General features: G+C 38.1%; 1 protein-coding gene across 2 annotated transcripts in view; it reads right to left on the reverse strand.

The window, feature by feature from the left end:
- Nucleotides 1–19,022, reverse strand: part of ATXN10 (ataxin 10) — a 104,553-nt gene that overhangs the window by 35,959 nt on the left and 49,572 nt on the right. For both annotated transcript variants that reach the window (XM_042795443.1, XM_032986432.2), the window contains exons 8-9: nucleotides 14,203–14,311; nucleotides 10,757–10,926 (exon numbers count right to left, since the gene is read on the reverse strand). In XM_042795443.1, the coding sequence (XP_042651377.1) occupies nucleotides 10,757–10,926; nucleotides 14,203–14,311 (279 nt within the window). The remainder of the gene's footprint in view (nucleotides 1–10,756; nucleotides 10,927–14,202; nucleotides 14,312–19,022) is intronic.

A 19,022-nucleotide genomic window follows, 5' to 3' on the forward strand; every position in this document is an offset into this window, starting at 1 on the left:
TTCCCTTTGGGAACCAGCATCACCAAACTTCGCTCAAGCATTTCATGCTGAACAGCAAGGAGCAGAATACTCCATGTCTGCAATTTAGAACAAACAGCATCACCCAATGGCAGAAATTCAGAACTGTAGATGACAGTCACTGCACTTCCCTTTTTCCTTCTCAAAGACACAAAGAAAAACAGAAGACAGAGGGGGAAAATAACCCAAGAAAACCAAATGCTCGGTCTCTATCTGAAGACTAGGTGCTCTGATACGGCCTCCCGTGCTTCAACAGGAGCTTTTGCAAAGTATTTTCGAGGCCGGTAACAGAAGTTACACTGGCTCAAAGGCACAGAGGCAAAGAGAACCAAAAGCTCACAGCTGCTTTTTTGATAAGGCAAAGCCATGCTGAAGCCTGCAACACCTCTGCTGAACCTGGTAATGGGCTGCCACAGGGCCGGAGGGAGTTAAGTAACTGAACCCACCCGCGATGAAACAGAAACTGGACACCAGACTTCTGTAAGCACATTTGTAAGCTTCTGTCTAGCTCAATGCCCCTCTGATTTTGGTGGGAATGTTAATATCAGGACTCAGTAGCATGCATTCAGCATCCTGCTTGCTGATCACTGGTAAGGGATTTTGCACCACCTCCTTCCACAACCCTTCACACAAAGTCTCCCTTCATGTCCATCTCACGCTGAATGTAGCACAGAGTACCACTATAACCAAGTTACTGCAGTAAACTAATCACAAAATGTAGCCTATCAAACACATCATGCTCCATTATTTTACTGATGCTTCCAAAATGTGTACTGATCTGACAAATTATGAGTAGTGATGGTCAAATCTCAATACCCAACAGAACATAATTTTTTTTTCCTGCTTGTGCCTCTGTTTATAAATTTTAGGATTGTCATAAAAATACAAGCTGAGAAACTTTAATAACTCACAGTAACCAAAACTTAGTAACTACCCAGGAAACAAATTAAAAGATGACTGATTCCTGTGCCTCACAGGGTAATTAAAACTGCAAACACAACCTCTTGTAAGTGGAAGGGAAGAGAAAGTTTTATGTATCCAGAAGTGATCACATTCAACACTGAGCATTATAACATCAGCTCATTGTAACAAACACCACCACCCTTCCCACCTTCCACACCCCCCCCCCCAAACAAACAAACAAACCAACCAAAAACCAAAAACAAAGAAATTGTACATGGGATGGCAGTTAAGAAAAGATGAGGGGGGAAAGTTCATGCTGAGGTTACAACAATGAAAAACAACATAGAAAGCTAATGAAATTCCTTGTTATAGTAATAGAAAATTTATGTCACTTGCATCTGACACCCATAAAAGTAAAAAGAACTTGATTAACAGCTCAGATCTGAGCTGGAATAAAGGTATTCAGTAAGGTACACATTCCTCCACATACGGTGGTCTTGCTCCCAGCAATCAATAACACTGGCAAAAAGCAGGAAACTGATATACCCGCTTCCTGCCATACAGGGTACAGAATGTCTTCTGAGAATTTTTTTAAATATATTAAATTAGCCACATCAGAAAGTGGTTATTTTAGTAACAGTTTTCCTAACACAGAATATCCCAAATAAATTCAGTTCTTCACCACCTAGTAAACTAGCAAGAAACATTTTTGGTTGATATGGTGCTCTTAATTTAACTGAGAATGGTATATTGAACAACAACAACAACATCTCTGAATGCTTCAGAATATTTTGCAAACTACTAGAACTTTAACATCCCATGTCTTACTAAAGCATATAAATCCAAGCTGGAGAAAGGAAAAAAAAAAGCTGTCATGACTCCCAGACTCCTTTTTCTAGAATCTGGGCCACATCGCCTCTCACCTTTGCAAGCCTCAAAATACACACCCAGAAAAAGAAATTAGGAGGCTGATCAAGATCCCTGAGGAAAGCAAAGACATTTTCTGATTTCAGTGGACTTTAAACCAGGGTGTTTGCCCAACAGATGCTGAGGCTATTCTAGAAGAGCAAAATCACCTTCAAAGCCCAGGAGAACACTCCTCTGTTTTACAAAGGAGGTAACATGCCAAGAACCACCTGCGATATCCACAGCACAGCTGTAGCCCTCTCATTATATGGTTCATGCTGGTGTTTACAGAAACCACTCCAAGCAGCGAGGACTGCCACACAACGCACCTTTCAGGTAACTCTGCAAACCGACAAGTCTAAAAAGCCTCCAACAGGACAAGACACTCTGGTGAACACCAAGTTTAATTCATGTCTGCCGCATGTATGGTAACTGCTACTCAGCCCACTGGACCAGGAAAGGAGTCACAGGAACCCCTCAGAATTCTTCCATATAAAGGTCAATACCTTATTTTTAGATTTCAGTCTGGCTTAAAATGAGTGTTTTTACATGAGCTGCTCATCTTCAACAAGCACATTAAATATCCATGCTATAGATGCAGTTTCAACACTTATTCTATGTGCTTATTGTGGGTTTGAAAAAGGTCTGGAAATGGCTGTTTGACAGCAGCATGCTGAGCTTTCCTTTAAAAAGGGCTAGAGACCTACGCTGTGCCGCAATGGTAATGGGGTTCAACACCAAATAGGGTTCAAAAAACTGTTCAGAATCAAGAAGAGGCCAACAAGCCTGTAAGCTGGTACTGACTGTTTGGAAATATATGCAGAGCCAGCTTGTTTTAATTTTGAATATTAGAAGACATCTAGTCAACTTACTCTCTTCTATCTTCCCTTTCCACTATAAATCAAAGCAATTAATTTAATTTCTAGAGCTATCCAACATCTTAATTTAAAACACTATGAACTTCACAAAAATAATCCTCCTTTTACTCCAAAATGCCCAAACCCCATTCTTGCTTTTGGAAAATGTATGTGGCATAAAATCATCATTCTACAGACATCTTCACATTGGCAGAAGCCAAATTAGTTTATATATACTCAAGGTTTGGTCAAAGTCTCAGCCTATGATTCACAAGAACATAATAATATACAGATTGATCTTTATACCCCTTTATCTGTTACATGGTAATAATGGTAATCCTCCACATAATGCAGGCCAGTAATATACTAGAAAGGGTGTATGATACTGCAAATGTCAGTCTTCACCTAATCATAGAGGATACCCAGAACATCAATATGTGAACATATTTCTATGTAGCATGCATTTTAAATATCAAATGGAAGCTGTTTAAAATAAAAGAAAAACTAAATAAATAGTTTATACACTATTAAAATTTCCTTTAATATGAAACTTTGTACCTAAGTATCTCTAAGTTCCTTGCAAGATAAAACTTTCTATGCGTTGTATGATCAAGGCTGCAAGTGAAACTGGTCAAACCATACAAGTCACAAGGAACAACTGGATGAACTGTATCAATTGCCAAATGCTGATGGGGCAGAAGGGGAAATAGGAGCAAGACAAGAGGGAACATTAATTTGTTGCTTATAAAGGGATAGCACAACAGAATAAAGTTTTGTATTATTCTCTAACAACAAATGATTACACTTATAAAAATAATTCAGCGCTTTACAAACTATACTGCATTAGGCATCCATCTCTGACCTCAGGGCAAAAAAACTCCACACCAACCCTTTATTACTCACATTGTCGCACCACTCAGAGATCTCGATTCTTTTTTGTTTAACAGTCTCTAGCACTTTGATGAAAATCTTGGCGCTTCATTAAAGGATTCATGATTGTGACAAAACTGAAGACTAACATAAAATCCATATGGGACCAGGACTAGAGACCTTATATGTTGCAACAGATACTTTTAAAGATGCTCTTGAACAACAGACACTTTTCTATTTGGGGTATTTTTAGTCAGGTAGAGATCTCATTTCCTCAGCAAAACCTAGCCTTTTAAAGCACTTCTGAGAGAAAGTTCGTTTTAAGCTTTACTGCTGACTTTTACAGTGCTACACCTAGACAAAATTTACCAGTTAAAGGGCTCAGTCCTGCAACACGCTGAATGTTTTCTCCTTATCTAGCAAATGATTAAGACATACAGACACCTGCAACATTAGATTAGCCCAATCCAAACAGTGGAACCATGCAGAACTGTACAGTTAGGTGTGTAGAAGCTCATCACTTCATAGCATCCAGATCCAAAAGGCTCTTCCTTTTTTGCTCAACTCTAAACCAAGAATCTCTTCCATTTTAGGCTTACATTTAACATTATGAAAAGATAATAATCACAATTATGTAGGTTTCTAATGAAGAAATCAAAATGGTTTATTTCTTTCCTCCCTCTCTCAACAACATATGCAGATAAATGTGGGATGCTCTTCATTGCAAGTAACTCCAAATCCTGCCATGCCAGGAAGAATATAATTACTTTAAAAAACTAAACTAAATCTGAAGAACAGAGAAGCTCATACAGTCTTTCTGAAAACTTGAGGTGAGGAAGAGCCAATTGTTAAATAAAACAAAGTATTTGCCTTTAGTTTGAAATTTTCCATTTTATAATCACTACAGCAACAAGATTAAGTCAAGGAGCTAAATGGTGACAATTTGATCTATGGATGATGGCACCTTTTTCTAACTGTATTCTAACCAAATTCATTGCACACCCTGCCCCAGTGAAAAAAAGAATGGAAAACTAAATTCCAAACAAGTCAAATCTTGTTCATACTTTCAACAGTCTTCAAATTAGTGAGAAAGTCTCATATAAAACAATTTGGCTTAGATGTATATAAAAAAAATCCAAGTTACATTAAACAGTATCCGCATATTTTACTTGCCGCTTTTATTAAGATCAATTTTAACTGTAGAAGCTTTTTTTTTTCCCCTTTTCTCCCAGAAGGCTCCCTTTCTCAACTCTGTATTGACAAAAAACAATATAACTGCATTAGAAGAAGCATTGCTGCCACCTCAAATAAAAAACAAGCATGTGGAAAAATTTTCCTCATAAATTGTTCACCCCATTAGAGTGATTCCAAAGACAACTCTGTATTTAAAACTTTTCCCATAAACCTCGGAATAACTTTACCAATGAAACACACATATTCAGAGATGAATATCCTATCACTGGGTCCATCAACATCCCCAGTATCTAAAATGTTCTTGCTATAAGGGTATGGATTGCTTTCTTTAGGTAAAGGGATTGATTTTGCTTTTAGCTGGCTGATTAGGAAAAAGAGACATCTCAAAAATAAACTTGTGCATATTCACTATTCTGCAGGGAATGGCCATCTCTTAGCATGTATCAAACTGCTGCAGCATACTAACTGTATTGCTAGACAAAGTAAGCAGGCAGCAATAAATCACCTATCCTATCAGTAACAAAAGTCAGTTAAAGATGGCAAAGCCAGTGCAACCAGATTACAGCACCAAACCCAAGCTAAGTGCTTTGTTCTTACTAAGTTAGGCTTAACTTTGCATTCAGAAACGTCACAATTTTTCCCTTCAGGATCCCTTTCAAAAGGCAAGAGTACAGCATGATCTCCGCACACTGATGTTCTGCCAGCTGGCTGCTCCCTCTTTGCAAGGAACTCAGCTCATGTCTTGCATCTAGCTTGTTCCAGACAACGCTGCGTCCTTCAGTAATAGTTTTCACAGGACAGAACCCCCAGGCAATTCAGATTCCCCCGTTTGATCTCAGAGGTAATAGTGAAATAAAGTGAATAGTGACTAAAGACTGCAATTAAACTTTGTCAAGCTTTTTACTTCCTTTCAATTCCCTATTTACTAACTCCAGCAAGGTTATACGATTGAAGTCTTTACAAGAGAGGAGGGGAAACAATGCAGAACAAGGTCTATATTATTCCATCACTTATTCAAGTACTGATGATACTTGCAATTAAATAAAGTATTTTAAACAACTCATACTGCATAAACACCTCACAACATAAACAACAGTTTTAGGGAAAGGTAATAGGGTTGTGCAGAGCAGCGCCATCTGTCACAATACGGCAGAGATTAGTCATCTCACCTTCCAGTACACAGTCTTGTAAATTAAAGGGGTGCAGATTAATTGCTATGATTTATTTTGTATTTGTTTCATTTTGAGAGAAACAAGCCCACATATATATATAAAAAAAAAGTTTTACTGGGGACAGAGTCAGTGGAGCCAAGAATACAGGGCTGGGTGCAATGGCACGCACCCTGCCCCAGCAGAGGTTTCTTTTTATAGCTCCAGTCCTCCTTTTTGTACCTGCGCAGTTCCTCCTTCTTGGTTTCTTCAGGGCTGTCTCTCCCTGCACTCTCCCACCACTTCACTACTTCTTATCACAAAACAGCTGCTGAGCGGGGGAGACCGCAATGCTGTATGTAACCTTCGGTTTAAACATGGAATCAAACAAAGAACAATGCAACACAGCCACACCAAGCAACAAGTCCACTGGCTTTCCTTCCCCCCCTTCCTCCCCAGCATGGTCTGGGTGGTCCTTGATGGGGGGTGGGGGGTGGGGGTGGGGGGGGAGAAAAGTCCAGGTTCCTCTTCATCAGGAGCAATTCGCTTAACCCTTTTTCTGCCTAACCACAGACCACCCCCCCATCCTTTTGCTTGCCCAACTCCACACAATGGCCAACCATGTGCCTAACTTGTGATCAAAAAAGACTTAACTGTTATAATTTTAACAATGCTAATTTTTAATAACAGCTTTAGCCTAACTCAGTAAAAGTAATTCTTTAATTACTTTTAGCGAAAGCAAAATTCTTCTGTTATTTACCACAATTTCTACAATAAAAGACTATGTCCTCTATACTTCATTCATTAGGTTTCTTTCAAAAGTTTTATTCACTATTAAACCAGTTCTACTATACTAAACCACCAGAAAGAGCTGCACTGAATCCATCACTTCATAGCTTTAACAAGTAGGAGTGGAAAAGAAGTGACTAAAGCCTCCCCCTGATAAAACAGTATAAATTCTATCCAGATGACAAAACAGAGACATTTAGAAGGCAAGCCAAACAAGGTCACGGGAATATGGAGGAATTTTCACTTTTTCCTTCGGATAATTTCATTCATCAACTATCAGCCAAAACCTCCACTCCCTGATCAGCCCAAGAACCCACCTCCTTTCTTCCAGTATATTTAACCAAAACATACAATGCATCCTTGTGAAGGAGACATAACAAAATACAAGCCACAGGACTGCTCCACATGCATAACAAGAACTCTTGACAACTCTTCCTCCTACAGAGAAAAAAAGCACAGGAGAACTGCACATCCACTGCAGGCTCTTGGCAGGTTCAACAGAGAACTAGCTCAACACTTAGGACACCAAGTACAGCAGTTTTATCTGTTCTTCATGCAAGAGTGTGTGCAACTCAGGACATGTACATATGCAACATTTACCAGTCCAAAGCAAACATTTTATCAGAAACTTGTCTTACAAATACCAGTCTCACAAAACACGCAAGTGGGCAGTAAGCCTGGCAAGACCCATTTTAATAACTGCATCTCAGTTTACAGCTTAAATGTCTGCCCACTCCCTTATATCTTAAGAACTTATCACAATAGTGTAAGTAAAACTATGAAGAAGAAAAGGTGTAAAGAATGCATTCCTAAGGCTAACAGAGTACAAGCTAAAGAGTGTTTTTTAAAAACAAACAATGGTTTTAAACAGGAAGTGAATAAGCAATAAACCACTAGTAAGACATTTCTCTCTCCAAAGCATTACAAGATTTTTCACCACTGCCAACAATCCAGTGCACTAATCCCCTGCAATTATTGTTCTTATAGCAGGTGGAGACCATAAAGAGAGATGCAGAAGCAGTCTATGCAGAGTAATTATTCTCCCACTCCAGGCATTTGCTGTTGCTTTAACTGTCACTAGTGCCCCATGCAGTAGGACTGCACCATCGTACTTCAGTACACTGTACACACTGCATGAGGCACAGGCTGACCCAAGACGCACCTCCCAGAGAACAGGCAGGTTGTCAGTTGACTCTTGAAGAAGCTCCTGAAGACACTGATCCGACTCTGTCCACTTGAGAGCTCAGCCACTGTTTGAGCTCCAGGTCTTTGTGGACTACTTCTGTTTTCAGTACAAGTCAGGGAGAGCAACACCAAACACTAAGGTTATATTATGAAAATATGGGCTATGGTTTTTATTAATAGCAGTGTGCTATTACTCCATTCACTAATGCAACATCATTGTTACCTGGAAAAGAGCTCTACTGGGGCTGGAAATTGCAGAAAAACATTAGAGAAAACAAGCGTGACAGTGTCAGTTCATTAGAGGCAGAATACTAACAGTGCTGTTCAGGAGCCTTTGGTAAATGATGTGCAACCTGCTCATTCTAGGCAACCAGCTAAACTGACTGCAGAGAAAGCCACTTCCCCAGCTTCTGCCTACAATTTACAGGGTAACTCACACAAAAACAACAGCCAATGGTGAAGCCCAAGGTCTCTCAGATGCTTTTGTCAGTTGGCTTGTTACATAAAAAAGCCACAGTCTACCTTGTATTAAACTACTTTTGATTGAGTACAGAAAGGGAACTGTAAACCCAACAACAGATATAAAATAAGACATATATTGTGAGATAACTATTCTGAAGAGAGATGTGGAAACCCAGGAACTAACCCCATTTTCATTCAGTTCTGGGTCTGACCGTGCATCACTTTGAACAGTTCACTCATCTCAAAACTTCAGTTTTCTTATCTGTGAAGTAATACGGGCTGCTTGCCCTGTCCTCACAAGCACGTGTTTATAGCTGGAAACTGCCTTCAAAATTAGAAGTGCATTTATTAGAACCAATTTAAATGTATGAAATAAACTGAAAGTACAGACAGGATATCATACTATTGGCATCTCTAAAGTTTCAACGGCACTTAAATAGTGTTCCATGATATCACACGTAAGAATCTAAGTAACTTTCAAGACACCATAAAGCAATAATATTTGCAGGCAGTTTAAGGCAAGTTAATACCCAGCTTCCATTGAAAACACTAAGCTTGCATGCCTAATTGCTCCAGGGGCCTTTGAAAATCCCAGCGAAAATGAACAATAAGCAGTAAATCAACCCTTTCAAAATGAAAGCATGCCCCTCCCCTCCACTGTCATAAGGTATTCCACAAAAATGTATTTCACTTACAGAAACATATATTACATCATAGTGGTCAGAGAAAGAGATATGCAAGTGATTAATAGGAATAATAATATTTTTCAGAAATATTAAAACCTTTTATTATATACTGTCATATGAATGGGGAAGGAGGATCATTACCCTATTCCCATCTGTATGCCCATATTATTAGCATTTATCAGACAGAGGTTAGCACTCCTCGGGTCTTCCATTATTCTACCCTGCAGAAAAAAAACCCAAGGGAACAGGAATGCTCCTCTCAAACACTATGAAAACATGTTGCTGCCACTATGAAAGTCTAACTTGGTAGACACTGAGGCAGTTGAAACCGGATTTGATGGCATCAGTACAAAAGAATCTATTATCTTTGTAAAATGAAGTAATCACCAAAAAAAAAAGTATTTAGGAAACAGAAGTTTCTAATAGAGATTGATTTTTCAGTACTCAATGTCTTGATAGATGATTGGCAACAGAGATTTAAGACTCAGAGTATCTCATCATATGCAACTTCCTTCAGAGTAACCAGTATTAATTACTCTATTTTTGGCACTTGCTGACATGGGTTTCAATTGACATTACATGAGAAAATTAAAAATACTACATTATCTCCTTTACTCCTTCTTTGATACAACCTTTCTTCTGTGTTTTTCATTTTTTTCAGCCTAAAAATTGCTCCCTAGAGAGCATGTGAAAACTTTGATTCAAGTTAATAAAGAAAGGAAAACAATCCCAAATTTCCCCGTTCAATAACAAATATCAACAACAAAGGGTACTCAAGGCCATTTTCTTCTAGCACAAGGCTGCCATAAGGAAAGACGCTTCTACGAGAAAAGGAAGATATGGGAATAAATGGAGGGTTTCTCTACAACAAGAAACTCAAAAGGCAGAAATAGAGAAACAGAAACCTTTCACTAAGATGAGGCTACTGTAATACACTACATGGTTATTTAGGCCAAATGAGAAAAGCAACCTGATTGATTTTTGGAAGTGCTCAGATGAACCATAAGACAACATTATGTCATGACTGCTTTTCTTGCTGAAATTAGGTTAGTCTAACAAGTCGTGGAGGAAAGCCACATCTTTTATCACTCTAAAAAAACCCAACCAAACACCAAACAAACAAACAAAACAAAACAAAAAACAAAACAAAAAAACAGAAAACCAAAACTGTTTCACATTTAAAAACATGCTGCTGTTTCCTCTTATTCCTCATTGTGGAAACAAAACTAATTTTTCATACATTCTAAAGATAAAGGGTTCAAAGTGATTTGATGAAAGCAGACCCACATTTTTAATGAAAAAATTTAAGGGGAGGAGGGAAGGGAAGGGAAAAAGCATCAGAGACTAATTCAAAGATTTAAAATTAAGTTCATGCAACAATTCCCATCCATTTCCCTTCAATGTGAAGTTGAGGTTTAGTCTCAGATATCTTCTTTACAAAGAAAGTGCAAACATGAAAACAATAAAGGAAATAGGCACTGTTTTGCATTCTATAAGACTGAAGTAAAAAGTAGACAGGCACACTATTACATTGCTATTAAAAGCTAGCATACCTGTGATAGTAATTCATGGACACACACACACACACACACACACAAAATAAAAATCTATCTCCTTTACATGATCAATTTTAACCTCTATTTATAGATCAACAATATATATTTGTCTGTAAAGTCATGGTCAGGCATACATATCTGTTCACACATCAGAATTCTGCCAGAAAAATGTATAAACTTACCTTATCTTGGTTTTTCTTATTTTTGTAACACAAATTTCCAATCAAACGAATGAGATGAGATTTAAAACCCACAGCTGGATGTGAAATTTCTTCCTGCCCTGTCATAGCATGTGTGGCAGTGAAAATATTTACAGCCTGTTTCCCAGCAAGATGAGTTAATCTCAGAGTATCTATAGAAATCAAGAATATTTTCATTAATTACCACATGAAAATGAGTTTCACTTTGTACAGAACTTTGCTACTAATTGTTAGGTTCAAAATTAATCAACATAATTTCAGATATTCAGCAATATGTCAAAAGAACTTTGGCAGTGTTCTTAATGTCTTAATTTGTCCTAGTGTAATCATAAAAGGCCATCCCAAGGTCACTCCAAGGTCCTTTTTACAAAATCGTATAGTTCAGACATTAAGTCTGAAGGCTGATGCTATTAGTCTCTACTTGAAGAGTCAGAATTTGTAGGCTGTTGATGACTCTGACACTGTAAATATATCGCTAAAACCAAGTTTTTTAGAAAACTTCCTTTAGTTCAAACTTGTCACAGCAACACATAATAATCACAGAATTACTTTTTTTCTCTCTTCTCCAGTCTGTTCCTAGCTCTGTAGTGTGAGAAAATGTTGAGTATGTCTAGCATTTTGACACATCTTTACAAATCCTTCAGTGCCGCAGTCTTGTCTACTAAAGAAATACTAATGTTCCTGTATGGTAAATTCTAGTTTACAGCAGCTAGGATTTTTTCTACAGTGCTCCGGAGAAATCGGGGAGAAAGGAAATTAAAATCTGTGAAAACAACATTCCACAAAGAGACCACACCCAGAAAAAAAATTGAAATCATGTGAACACCTGAGAGCTCATACAGCTGAGAAGCCAATTCACTAGAGGCTGTGCCTGTATTTAAAAATTAAGTATTTCTCCTTTAAGCAAACTGCAATACTAATAAATGCTCTGGCATGCCACTGTCCCCAAGATGCTTCACTCAACTTACACTGGAGTAATAAAGACGTAGCAAAACCAGGTTATAGCACAGGGTGGTAATTAAGCCCTATACTCCTTCAGCTGTAGGTGTGACAACATCCACAGTGGAACGGGCACTAAATTTCCTGGATTTAAATCAGAAGAAACTTCATAGGTCTTTGCATTATAGTTGCACTGCCAGACGTCTGATACAGGAGAAGAAAAAAAAAAATCTCTGTGCTGACAAAGAGGTAACTACATTTTTGGGAGTTTTTTTAAAAATATGAAAATGCAATAGGGCCTAGAGGCCTCCCATATGACAGCTACCACTTCTTTTCATCTGTATTTTGAACTAGGAAAAATCAATTGATCTCCTGACTGCCCCTAAAAAAATGCCATCATAAAATAGCTTTTAACATAAATCTTTTATAAAAATTTGTTTGCTCTTGTAAATTCATAAAAATCAGCAGTGTCTCACATCCTCCACACAGCATTCTGCTTTGTGTGCTTCCTTGCCTTACAGTCTTTGTGTTTTCCCACACAGCAACACATAAGAGGGTGTTCCATGGTCTTCCCAAACTTTCTGCCTGACCTTAAGAGGAACACCTGAATGAAGGGATTAAAAACAAAAAATAAAACAAAACAAAAACCCCTCCAAAAAAGTAAATAAAACTCTTCTAATTTTATTGCAGTGCAGACAACAAATGCAATGACCAGCGCACCTACCTGGAAAGAGAAGTACAGGAAAAGGTGGAAGAAAAGCAGACACCTTCCATGCATGATGCCAACCCAGAGAAAACAATGCTCCCCTCAAACACTGCACATTAACACAACAGAGCAACTGCTCCTGGATGTCACCCATGCTCTTAAACAAAGGAAACCTCAGTCCTCCTTTCTCTCATTAGCCCAAAGAGCAATTCTTCCAAAATGCCTCTCAATCCAAAAGACCATTCACCTCCCTGGTGATATTCCCCAAACACTGTGAAATCAAGCTGTTATCACTGCTAAAGGTACTATTAACACTGCAGTATTACTCTCTAACTTAACCCAACAATTACTGAAAATAGCAAAACACACTCCTTAGTTAAAGATCATTCAGATATTTTTCAGATCTTTCAAACAATCTTTTAGTAATTTCCAATAAGAAATGTCTTCTCTTCAGTTTATATCATGAAAACTGCTTCATCAAAATATCTATTAGATGAAAATCTTTTGCAATATCTATCCTTATTCATCTGGCCTTCAGAACTAAATACTGAAGGTGATACATCAACACAGTTTTTCGCCTTTGCTAAACCAGGATTAAAGGAGTCTTGTAGGCAAAAGGTAGTCTTAAAAAGAAACTATATGAGTTGATAAATTCCTGTTGACTGAGGCCATGTGAGAAATACGTAGGATGCGCATGGTAGCAATGTTTTAGCCTTCACCCATTTCATAAGCCTGGAGACAGCTGCAGAGAAAAGTCAGTCTGAGCACAGCTGGAGAACAGAAGGCTGGCCTATGGGCTGCTAAACTTAACTGATCTGCAGCTCCTTGAAATTCTCATTTAAGTTGAAAGACTTATACAATCATTCAGATGATACAATGCATAACTTTGAGTTTCCTCAAAGCACACACGCATGCACAAAATAGATCTTGTTAGTCATTTTACTGTAAGCAATAAAACTATGAACCTGTCATCAAAAATAGAGGTTTGGATATTTTTCGGTTTTTGGTTTGTTGCTTTTTTACAGCTAGAACCCTCCAAACATCTCAAAATAGTCACAGTTAATGGCTGTTTCACCCATTTTCTTTCTTATTTTTCTTAGCCAAAATATTATATATTTTCCTTTAAAATCCATAAACTTTTACAATTTTCTCAGAAGACAGTGGCATACATCAGCCCGAGAAAGTGCTGATTTAGGAAGGCACAGGTCAGTACATTTACACAGCCTTCTCCTTCCTCCCCAAGCATACAGGGTCTCGTCTCTCTGGACCATCCTGGGTTAGGTTTCTTCTTGTACAGCGCTTTTCTTGTTGTTTCTTAGCGGAAGAAAGATTCTTTCAAACTGACCTTTAAAAGTCACTGAATTTGGTTAAGAACATTCAAACAGTACATAGTTTCAGTTTTCAGGAATTTGGGAAACAGAAGGGAACAAGCATGGAAAAGTCCTTTTTCTACTTCTTGAAGAAATTCTTCCACACACATTTAGCCAGTGGAAGAACATAGGAAGCAGCTGTCCTTTGCACAACTCTTACTGTATAAATAGCACATTGCTGACAGTTGAATCAAGGCTCTGTTGGGTAATAGGAGCCAACAGAGCAAGCAGAAAAATTCCAGGAACAAATCAAATATTTGAAAACGTAGATTAGCTCAATCTCCTATTTACTTATTTTATTAAAAGGTCAGAATCATAATTATCACCAGTTGTAAAAAAACATGTTTTCATTCACAGAGCAACATGATTTGGAGCAATCCAGCAGTTAATAAACCTTGTGGCTTTTCACTCACCTATAGCTGTTTCAAGCAAACCAGGCAAAGCCTGTAGATGTTCTAGCTGTTCGTTGTTTGATGTCATTTCACAAAGAACATCAAGAAGACGAATTGTAACTAGTGCTTCCTGTAAATGAAAATTACATTTCTGAAAATGGCTTATGAAGGTTATAAGAACATCAAACTGATGATCTAAACAGAAGACAGGCGCTCTCAGCACCTCAGGTTCTTTTCAGGTCTTCTAAACTGCCAAGAATAAATATATATAAGATGAGGACATCTTTCTAAAGTAACAAATAAGGTATTACACTGCAATAATTTCTGTTTTGCAGTCAGTGTTATATGTGCCCTGAAAAAATCATGGGGAAACCAAAGCAGAGCCATAAGGGATAAAATTTTAACAAAAACACAGTAGCTTCCAAAAGCAGAAATGCAGAAAATTACTAGCTGAGAAAATTATTTCTGTATAAATGTTTTCTTTGAGTTTATTCAGTAGGAGTGTCCCACTTTAAAGACACAAACACCGCCTGCAAGACACCAATTTGTTATCCGCAGGAATTCTGTAAAGTTCTGTGGTTAAATGAACTTTGGCTGCGAGAATTTACATTATTCTTGGGTAAATAGGATTGGGATCACAGATGCAGCATTTTGGTTAGGTATGAGACACACAATTTTATTTGCATATTATTTATTCAGCCAGAGAACTATTTTTTCTCACAGACTATGTTGATGCATGCTTATAATGACAATCCAGCACTTACAGAAACTACCTTAAGAGCGTATGGCATAATTTGAAACACCACATATTGCTCAAGAACCAGACTGTGACTGCAAGATAATTCCACACAAGGTGCGGTACAGAAACTGCAAGTAGCCTTGGAAAGGCTTAGACAAAGGTCACAATAATTATTCCTGCCTTGTCTCTTTGTCCTGGACCAGACTTTTGCTTATCAACAGTATAATATTTTAGAACCCATATAATCAATATAATGTAATTGAAATCATCAACAATAGTGTTCAGTAATCAAGTACTACGATTACATCCATTCTTTGCTCCTTCCTATGCTCCTTGAGGACAACAAATTGGTATAGGGTCCAGGTCCTAAAGCTGTATTTTTATTTTTTTCCTCACACATGTATAGGAAGGTGCAGGTCTTATCCTAAGTTATTCAATAAATTGCTTTTAACAGCAGAAAACCAGCCTCTGAATACACTGGTCCTTGTCCTGTTACAAAGTAAGAATACCCCAACTGCATTTCAGAGACAGTAAGCAGGTATTTACAATTTCTAAGTCATTTTGCATTGTTACAAGACAGTAGCTTAACCAAAACCCTCTTCAGCTCATACACTTAACACTTACCTTTGCACAAGAAAAGGTTACGCGCTTTACAACTGTAAAGCAAACAAGTATCAATAGGCAACTATAAATCACACCAGTAAGGTACAACAGCCCTTGCTGCCTATGTGTATCCAATTATCCATTTACATAAAGCAAGCTCTGTTGTAGCAGCACCTACTATGAGGTGTGGCTTTTCCTTTCTCAGCCTCACCCTTTTTCACGCCTCCCCCCCCTCCCCTTTTCTTTTTTAAATGCCTTTCTTCACTGTCCTCTACATATTTCTTCCCTTGGTTTTATACTACCATCTCTCCCTTTCTCTTATCCTACCAACTGAATCAGCTCAGCAACTGTTCCACCTCGATTTGCGAAGAGGAACAGATTACTTAAGCACAAAAGAACCTCCAAATACTTATCTACATTTGAAACTCTATACTTTCAAAAAACTGTTGGAACACCTCTGGTTGGGTTCCGCCCCAACTTTCAAATTTTTACTTCTTTTTCTGCCCTCCTCCTGCACAAAAGAAAGGCAATAAAGCAGAATACGTCAAGTTCATCAGTAAGACGCTGATCAAACCCCAAAATATTTTTAAATCTGACAGCCATCTTGATGTGGATATAATCTGAAAAGTAAATAAGGAAATAACTGAAGAGCTTTTAAATAAACATATTTTGAGAGAGACTCAGAAAATATGTTCCTTATAAAGAGATGAAATAAGAACTTAAAATCCAGGAAAGGGTTTTATTTTGCAAGTATAGTTGAAAGTTACTGAAAGCAAACTGATGCTGAATTCAGGCTTATAATGGAAAAGCTATTTTAAACATTGGTTTAAGCACTGCAGAAGCATATGATTAGCTTTTCATTGGTTTGAGATGGAAGCTACAAGACCTGAGGTTCCTTAGGAAAAAAGGCAGTGTCTACATATAATAAATTAAACAGTGGATGGGACACCCAGACAACATTTCGGGAGTCAGGCCAGTTCAAGGAGTGTTCCCAAAAGACAGTTTTCAAATGTGGCCTTGCAGTTTTGGAGGCTAAGACAGCTTACTAGTACAGACACAGCCTGACCAAGGCACTTGGCTTCAGGGCCACAGAAAAGTCCAGGCAGAGTTACTTTAATATCACAGATGTCACCTAAAGCATTTTTAATGACGGACTCTATGTGCACAATTGCATTTTTTTCAGTTAAGTACAGCTCTTATGCAAAGACTAAAACATTTATATAATCAAGGAGAAATTGGTACAATTTTTAATCATTTCTAGTAAGAAAATAAACAGTTTTATGAATTTAAGATGGAATTTCTCTTTTCTCATGGCAAGCATACTTTATGAATAAACATAAACACACAATATGCATATACACATTTTTAAAAAACTGTTCTTGTCATTGCTCTCCATTTATTCAGCTACTCTGACTTATATTTTGTGCTCATTAAATGATCCACATTTCTCACCAAACAGTGATACTCAACTTATCATATATCATGTTTATGAGAGAGAAGGATAAAAAGTCAGTGTTAAGCAGGGCAAGCTATACAGTAATATTCTCAATACTGCTGTCCCAGCACCTTCAAGTTGGACAGAGACCTCCTTCTGCTAGGCGCAAACAAATGTTTTTTTCCAAGAACTGAAACCACAGAATACTTGGAAAGTAACCATTCAGGATTGGAAAAAAAAAAAAAGGGGGGGGGGGGGGGGGGCAGTGGTGCAGTGGTGAGGGGAGAGGGGGGGAGAAGGAAAAAAGAGAGCAACAGAGAGAGAAGGCAGGAGGAGATGGAATTGTCTGCATATGTCCTTACTGCCAAGCTGGTACCTTTTCCAGAAGCAGTCCATTAAGTTTTCTAACATAACTTAGACTAAGTAGTTGAGGGTGGTGGGGGAAGCTGTGATTCTTGGACTGATAAGAGATTGCTGTGTGGTTGGTTGGTTGTTTTGGTTTTTTTTTAAGGCATCCAACTATCATCTCCTCATAAAGTGATTTTTGATATCTTTTCATAACAGCTCTCAAATATATGTTTAAAATTCTCGTGCCTATTTGAACAAACAAATCAGCAAATAAAACACTGTAACATTATCATATAAAAGTATTTAAAGATCAATAATTTTTCACTTTGATAGTAAATTAGTTATGACAGCTGTTCTCAAGAATTTCTACAAATGACACTACTACAGGTTGATTTTGTTTTAACAATAAAATGCTTCCGACTACATGTATATTGGCTAACACAATTTCAACATACCATTGTGGTCATTTGATGAGATAGAAACGATATGTGACTTATTTTAAAAATATATTTTTAGATATCTTATTAAGAAAATACATTAATGACACCTGAAACTAAGCATGATTGATCAATGAGAATCAGTGATTAACTAATTCTATGTTTGACTAAAACATTTCTCAGGCTTTTAGTTTTCTGGCTAGTTGTCTTAAAAAAAAAAAAAAAAAAAACAAAAAACCAAAACAAACTCACCCCTAAATCAACTGAAAAACATTAAAACTTCATCTACATGAGAGGGATCAAGAACTGAGACCAATATGACCTGGCAGTGACTGCTCACAATACAGTGACCTAATACAGCACAAATAAGGTCACTGCAAGTTACAGTGCAAGTTGCTTTCTGTATTCCCAAATGTGTCATTAGATCTTCAAGCAGCTTGCTGAAAGTACAGGGAAAACCAGAACACCAGGTTATCTGAAAAGACCTCTACCCTTAGATGGCCTAAACCTCATTACTGCACTACATGGTGTGGCAAGCAGCCAGCAACTCTTGGATGCTTCATAAGGAGGAAATAAAACAAGGCCATCGAGGACTCAGCTCTGCATCAGAGGTTCCCAAAGAGCAATCCACAAACCATCTGTGACCCATAAAAGCCTTCCTATTTAGCTTGCAAAGGGACATCATTGTGGCCGTCCTCAACAGAACCAGTTCATTAAGTCTGAAGCAATAACAGATTTCTTCCGAGGGGACTGGAGATGGGGCGAGTTGTCTGGGTGCTCAGGAGACTGGAGCCGTCTCCCACCAAGAGCCCAGCAAGCTCTGCAACTCGTTGCTGTGGACACCAGCTGGCCCCAGGAGTGCCGCCTCGTCAGAGCCACGCGAGGTCCACCGGAGAGCCCCAGACCAGTGGGAAATGGGGAAGAGTCAGTAACGAAAGCCCTCGCTTGCAGGGAGGATCACTACACATTGCAGCCAGCTCCCCTGCACTGAGCCAGTCACACATACACCACAGCTCTCCATGATCAGGACTTGATGTTCCAGGTCCCAAAGAGATCAGCAACACCTGCCTTATAAATAGCCAAATGCATTTTCAAAGAACTAGTATTTGGGACCTTAATGATGTAATAATTATAAAGTTATCAGCAATTTAAGTTTAAAAAAAAACAAACCCAAGATTTACTCACTTTAGTACTGCTAGGAAACAAAACGTAAATTTACTCCATTTTTACCCCAATTTTAAGAGAGAGGGGAAAAAAAAAAGATGCTGCTTCTCACCTA

The sequence above is a fragment of the Tyto alba genome, unplaced genomic scaffold (genome assembly GCF_018691265.1).
Source record: "Tyto alba isolate M040663 unplaced genomic scaffold, T.alba_DEE_v4.0 Super-Scaffold_21, whole genome shotgun sequence".
Classification (NCBI taxonomy): Eukaryota; Metazoa; Chordata; class Aves; order Strigiformes; family Tytonidae; genus Tyto; species Tyto alba.